This window comes from Tachysurus fulvidraco, chromosome 7 (assembly GCF_022655615.1).
Source record: "Tachysurus fulvidraco isolate hzauxx_2018 chromosome 7, HZAU_PFXX_2.0, whole genome shotgun sequence".
NCBI lineage: Eukaryota > Metazoa > Chordata > Actinopteri > Siluriformes > Bagridae > Tachysurus > Tachysurus fulvidraco.
The window spans coordinates 55,468-62,967 of NC_062524.1; the positions used below are offsets into that span (position 1 = coordinate 55,468).

General features: G+C 43.2%; 2 protein-coding genes across 2 annotated transcripts in view; both read right to left on the reverse strand.

Moving 5' to 3' along the window:
* LOC113653753 (interferon-induced very large GTPase 1-like) overlaps positions 1-7,500 on the reverse strand; it is an 859,689-nt gene that overhangs the window by 31,015 nt on the left and 821,174 nt on the right. The gene's annotated exons all lie outside the window — the stretch shown is intronic.
* LOC113664066 (RNA polymerase II, I and III subunit F) overlaps positions 3,157-7,500 on the reverse strand; it is a 7,678-nt gene continuing 3,334 nt past the window's right edge. Inside the window, exons 2-5 of the mRNA XM_027179668.2 lie at positions 5,339-5,408; positions 5,071-5,201; positions 4,502-4,573; positions 3,157-3,510 (exon numbers count right to left, since the gene is read on the reverse strand). Of these exons, the coding sequence (XP_027035469.1) occupies positions 3,420-3,510; positions 4,502-4,573; positions 5,071-5,201; positions 5,339-5,408 (364 nt within the window). The 3' untranslated portion in view covers positions 3,157-3,419. The remainder of the gene's footprint in view (positions 3,511-4,501; positions 4,574-5,070; positions 5,202-5,338; positions 5,409-7,500) is intronic.

The following is a 7,500-nucleotide window of genomic DNA, read 5'->3' on the forward strand; positions in this document are numbered from 1 at the left end:
TACAGCGAGTCTCTAAGCGCAACTCTCCCTTGTTTGTGATAGGATTTAGAGGTGGGCGCAACGTCGCCCCCGCCTCGAGTCAGTGAGGAATCGGTGTTCTATTTTTAGATGTGTAGTCGTGCGTGCGGACGACCCTCCGCGCAAAGACTCCTCTGCTTCTCGACGACAGCTGCCTAGACGAGATATCCCCCGCACGCATCATCAAGCGATTGGTAAGCCCACCTTCGAACCCTTATAGCAAGACACGTCGTATACTATTATCATTATTATTATTATTATTATTATTATTATTATTATTATTATTATGAACTAATCATTTTTTCTTATTAACCAAAACGAGGCCATTTCCTTTGTTGTTGTTGTTCTAATCCCTGATGTGGATGTTTTGTTGTCATGGTGACGGCTGTGCCATGTGTTGGTGATGAACTGAGTGTAAATATGTTAATGTCAGTGTGAGGAGTGTCGTGTTCATGTCATACAACACTGTAACACATTTAAACACCAGCCTCCAGTGCCTTCAGCCTTCACAACACACACACACACACACACACATTTAGATGTGTGTGAGAGATTTTTAAAAATATATAACGTTTCATAAAGGATAGAAACACAGCCGTCAGAATTCCTGAGGGGTGGAGCTTGTACAATATGGGCGGAGCTTGTATCCTGTGGGCGGGGCATTCACACACACTGATGATTTATTTCATGAACACATTGTTAATATTTTCACTCTCTTCTTTTACATTTTTCTATTTTTAACTTTAGTGTTGATTGGTGGATATTCTGTAGGCTTATATATAAACTATACAGTTAGAGAATCTACACCCAGTAGGTGGAGTTTATTTATATTATTGTTTTTATTCCTTCTTTTTAAGTTACTTTTTTGTGTTAAATGTTTTCTGATTTTTGTTAATGTGTTTCATTAGAAACTAACGACACATACTAAATAAAACTCGGTCCAATTTTCTATAAAACTGCTGTCTTTATGTCTCTCTCTCACACACACACACACACACACACACACACACACAAACTTCAGAATAGTGTGATGACGTCTGGTTATTTTTTTTGATGTAACAGTCAGATTGTGTGAGAGACGTCGCAGTGTTACACCACCACAGCCTCATGCACTTAATACACACATTCCAGCAGACAAGCTTCTGTGTGTGTGTGTGTGTGTGTGTGTGTGTGTGTGTGTGTGTGTGTGTGGAGCTAAGCCCGATTTCTAATTCCCTTCATTTAATCAGCTGTGATACTTTACACTAAACAAAGAGAACCATTCAGCATTCAGAGGGAGGGGGGGGGGAGACAGATTGAGAGAGAGAGACGGAGGCAGAAACCGAAAGACAGAAGGAGACAGAGAGAGAGACCGAGAGAGAGAGACCGAGAGAGAGACAGAGACACAGAGAGAGAGGGAGAGAGACAGAGACACAGAGAGAGAGGGAGAGAGAGGGACAGAGAGAGAGAGACAGAGAGAGAGACAGAGACACAGAGAGACAGAGAGAGAGACAGGGAGAGAGAGAGACAGAGGGAGAGAGAGACAGACTACAGCTTTATAAAGGTCCAGGAGCAGGAGACAGAAGGTAATGAACATTATTAGTTTCTTCACTTCATAATATTTCTCTCTCTATACACAGAACGTCTCCATCTACATGAGAAGATGTAGGTCACCACATCAGAGCTCAGAACATCTAAAATGTCACTAAATAAATATTTGACTGTGAGGACAAACCCAGACCTTCAGACTGACTGTGACATGGCAGCTGTGGGTTATAAGGACATTGTGGTTGTGTATCAGAACACTGAAGGGTTCCACACAGACTGAAGGGTTCCACACAGACTGAAGGGTTCCACACAGACTGAAGGGTTCCACACAGACTGAAGGGTTCCACACAGACTGAAGTGTTAAACAGACTGAAGGGTTCCATACAGACTGAAGGGTTCCATACAGACTGAAGGGTTCCATACAGACTGAAGGGTTCCACACAGACTGAAGGGTTCCACACAGACTGAAGTGTTAAACAGACTGAAGGTTCCACACAGACTGAAGGGTTCCACACAGACTGAAGGGTTCCATACAGACTGAAGGGTTAAACAGACTGAAGGGTTCCACACAGACTGAAGGGTTCCACACAGACTGAAGGGTTCCATACAGACTGAAGGGTTCCACACAGACTGAAGGGTTCCATACAGACTGAAGGGTTCCACACAGACTGAAGGGTTCCATACAGACTGAAGGGTTCCACACAGACTGAAGGGTTCCATACAGACTGAAGTGTTCCATACAGACTGAAGGGTTCCACACAGACTGAAGGGTTCCATACAGACTGAAGGGTTCCATACAGACTGAAGGGTTCCATACAGACTGAAGGGTTCCATACAGACTGAAGTGTTCCATACAGACTGAAGTGTTCCATACAGACTGAAGGGTTCCACACAGACTGAAGTGTTCCATACAGACTGAAGTGTTCCATACAGACTGAAGGGTTCCACACAGACTGAAGGGTTCCACACAGACTGAAGGGTTCCACACAGACTGAAGGGTTCCACACAGACTAACACAATAAGGGAGAGGGTGTGAGCTTCATGCCCACAGTCACATCTACAACCTCATCCACAATAACGTGGTCCAGAACAAACAGATCTACAGTCGTTATTAATCCACATCAAACACTGGATCAGACACAAAACCCCACAGTCAGATTTAAATCAGACACAAAACCCCACAGTCAGATTTAAATCAGACACAAAACCCCACAGTCAGATTTAAATCAGACACAAAACCCCACAGTCAGATTTAAATCAGACACAAAACCCCACAGTCAGATTTAAATCAGACACAAAACCCCACAGATTTAAATCAGACACAAAACCCCACAGATTTAAATCAGACACAAAACCCCACAGATTTAAATCAGACACAAAACCCCACAGTCAGATTTAAATCAGACACAAAACGCCACAGTCAGATTTAAATCAGACACAACACACTTAACACTGATTACTGATAATTATACAGAGTCATTAACACTAACACGCCTGAATGTGTGTAAAAGTCAGCTCTATAATCTGGAGCTTTATGTTTACACTCAGTCTGGAGTCAGAACTCAGAGCTTTAGTAAAAACATCAGAGGAATAAAAGATAACGAGTGGAAATATTTTATACAAAAAGATTTATTGTTAATAAAACAAACTAAAAGTCACCAAATAACGAAAATGAGACTCCCTCTAGTGGAGAGAGTTAGTCACTGCACACACACTCACTCAGACCATTGTACAGGAGTGTGTGTGTGTGTGTGTGTGTGTGTGTGTGTGTGTGTGTGTGAGTGTGTGTGTGAGAGTGTGTGTGAGAGTTTGTGTGAGTGAGTGAGTGTGTGTGTGAGTGAGTGTGTGTGAGTGAGTGTGTGTGTGTGTGTGTGTTAGTCAGTGATGATGAGCTCGTCACAGCCCCAGTCCTCATAGCTCCCATCAGGCAGATACCTCCGGATGATGATGGGGATTTTTCTGCCTCTGTAAATCACACAACACACATTTACACACTTACACACAACACACACTACACACATTTACACACAACACACATTTACACACTTACACACATTTACACACTTACACACAACACACATTTACACACTTACACACAACACACATTTACACACTTACACACACTTACACACTACACACACATTTACACACAACACACATTTACACACTACACACATTTACACACTACACACATTTACACACTTACACACAACACACATTTACACACTTACACACACTTACACACACTTACACACATTTACACACATTTACACACATTTACACACTTACACACATTTACACACTTACACACATTTAAAAAACTTAAAAAAATTTACAAAATTAAAAAAAAACACCACTTACAAACTACAAACAGTTACACAATTAAACAAATTTAAAAAAATTTAAACCAATACACTACATTACACCACTCCACATTTACACACTACACACATTTACACACTTACACACAACACACATTTACACACTTACACACACTACACACATTTACACACTTACACACACTTACAGCATTTTACAAACACACCATCAACGACACTACACCCACAACACAACACACACAACACAAGAAGATTCAGCACTGACAGGACAGTCATTTGTAGAGACACTGTGTTTGTCCACAGATACACAGCACATAAATATTACATAACACCAGTATATAAGGTTTGTGAGTAACCACAGTACAGATGGTGTGTGTGTGTGTGTGTGTGTGTGTGTTGGTGCCCTCTGGTGGAGAGTGTTGGAGTTGTGGTGCAGTGTGAACAGCAGAGAAAAACAACGAGGATCAGAATATCTATTTTATACACACACACACACACACACACACACACACACACACACACACACACACACACACACACACACACACAACATTACAGAAATTATACTGTGTCTCAAGCTGTGTGTGTGTGTGTGTGTGTGTGTGTGTGTCCCCTACTTGAGCTCCTTCATGGCGATCTGCAGAGGGTCCGTCTCTCCCTCCAACTCCACCATCACTGGTGCACACATCCTGTGTGGACAGGAAATGATGTCACTCAACTCTCACTGGTTTAATATTATAACAGTAACACAGAGAGGTGGTGTGTGTCGAGTGAGAGAATACACACTCACTGGTCACTTTATTAGGAACACCTGTATATATCCGTGCAGTTACTCCATCTGCCCTTAATCCAGTTTTTAAATCATCCGGTTACTGATCAGAAGGATGTGAGTTCAAATCCCATTAAAGTCTAAAGTGAGACCTTTAACCATCAAATACTAAATCAGTTGAAACTCACCGACATTTTATCTCATTTATACACCTGAGCAAGTGAGGGTTCAGGGCCCAGTGGCAGTTTGGTGTAGTTGGGATTCGAACTCACAACCTTCTGATTGGTAAATCAACACCTCAACCCCATGGCTACCACATCAACAAAGGTAAACATAAATAATCACAGGAGTGAGCAGGTGCACTGGGGTTCCTATTAAAGTGTGTGTGTGTGTGTGTGTGTGTGTGTGTGTGTTTACGCAATCTGTAGTGCTCTGGTCCCCAGCACTCTGGCTCTCTCATATTTGGTCATGTACGGTGTAGTGATCCGCTTCTGATTGGCCTGCTGTCCTTCTCCTGCTGGGAGAATCTGTACGTTCTCCTGATCCTCCTACACACACACACACACACACACACACACACACACACACACACACACACACACACACACACACACACAGACACACACACTGAACTGCAGGTTGTCAGTAATAATAACTAAACTGATGGACTGAGAATAAACCTTACATCCTCCACGTTTTCCAGGTCGTCTAAACCTTCATCCTCCTCCACATCATCAAAATCTCCATCATCAAAACTGTGAATAACAAAAAACACACACACACACACACACACACACACACACACACACACACACACACACACACACAGTGATATTAATATTAAATAATCACCATGTGTAATGATTCGTACCCTTTACATTATAATGTTTTAATAAACCAAAGAAAAGCCTTAGATCGTAACGACGGCCTGCAGACACATCATTAAGGTCTCCACAGGATTTCTGTTTACATTAGTAACTGGGTTCAGGTCAGGGATCTGACTTGGCCACACCAGGACATGTATGTTTGTGTCCCTGAACCACTGCCTCGAGTCCAGCTCACTGCCAGGTTGGTCTTGTGTGGTGACATGTGGACCACTGACAGAGCAGCATCCAAAGAGCTTCAGTTTAGTCTCATCTGACCTGAGGTTCAGTTCTCTATGTAGGTAAGGGGGGGCGTCTCTGGGTAAGGGGGGGCGTCTCTGGGTAAGGGGGGGGGTCTCTGGGTAAGGGGGGGGCATCTCTAGGTAAGGGGGGGCGTGATACAGGAGTTGTTGTTGTCTCTAGAGGACATTTTGTGCTTCTGTATAAGATCATGACTGAGTTCTTTCCTCTTGGCCGTGGTGACCGTGAGTGACAGTGAGTGACAGTGACCGTCGTGACAGTGAGTGACCGTGGTGACAGTGAGTGACCGTGGTGACAGTGAGTGACAGTGACCGTGGTGACAGTGAGTGACCGTGGTGACAGTGAGTGACAGTGACCGTGGTGACAGTGGTGACAGTGAGTGACAGTGACCGTGGTGACAGTGAGTGACCGTGGTGACAGTGAGTGACCGTGGTGACAGTGAGTGACCGTGGTGACAGTGAGTGACAGTGACAGTGAGTGACAGTGACCGTGGTGACAGTGAGTGACCGTGGTGACAGTGAGTGACAGTGACCGTGGTGACAGTGAGTGACCGTGGTGACAGTGAGTGACCGTGGTGACAGTGAGTGACCGTGGTGACAGTGAGTGACAGTGACCGTGGTGACAGTGAGTGACCGTGGTGACAGTGAGTGACCGTGGTGACAGTGAGTGACCGTGGTGACAGTGAGTGACAGTGACAGTGAGTGACAGTGACCGTGGTGACAGTGAGTGACCGTGGTGACAGTGAGTGACAGTGACCGTGGTGACAGTGAGTGACCGTGGTGACAGTGAGTGACCGTGGTGACAGTGAGTGACCGTGGTGACAGTGAGTGACAGTGACTGTGGTGACAGTGAGTGACCGTGGTGACAGTGAGTGACCGTGGTGACAGTGAGTGACCGTGGTGACAGTGACCGTGGTGACAGTGAGTGACAGTGACCGTGGTGACAGTGAGTGACCGTGGTGACAGTGAGTGACAGTGACCGTGGTGACAGTGACCGTGGTGACAGTGACCGTGGTGACAGTGAGTGACTAGAGAATAAAACATAATTAATTCTGCACAGAGAATCTACTGGAACACAAATGTAGTTAACACACATGTGGGTTTGTGTACAATTACTAATACAGTATATTACATATGGAAGTTTCTCTAAAGTACGTTTTATATAAACTGTTTGTGTTGTGTTGTGTTGTCTAAAGGGTGTAAACACTATATACACACACACACATCTATACACACACACACATCTATACACAATAAACACTATATATACACACACACATCTATACACAATAAACACTATATATACACACACACACACATCTATACACAATAAACACTATATACACACACACAGACATCTATACACACACACACATCTATACACAATAAACACTATATACACACACACAGACATCTATACACACACACACATCTATACACAATAAACACTATATATACACACACAGACATCTATACACACACACACACATCTATACACAATAAACACTATATACACACACACACATCTATACACAATAAACCCTATATATACACACACACACATCTATACACACACACACACATCTATACACAATAAACACTATATATACACACACACATCTATACACAATAAACACTATACACACACACATCTATACACAATAAAAACTATATATACACACACACACATCTATACACACACACACACATCTATACACAATAAA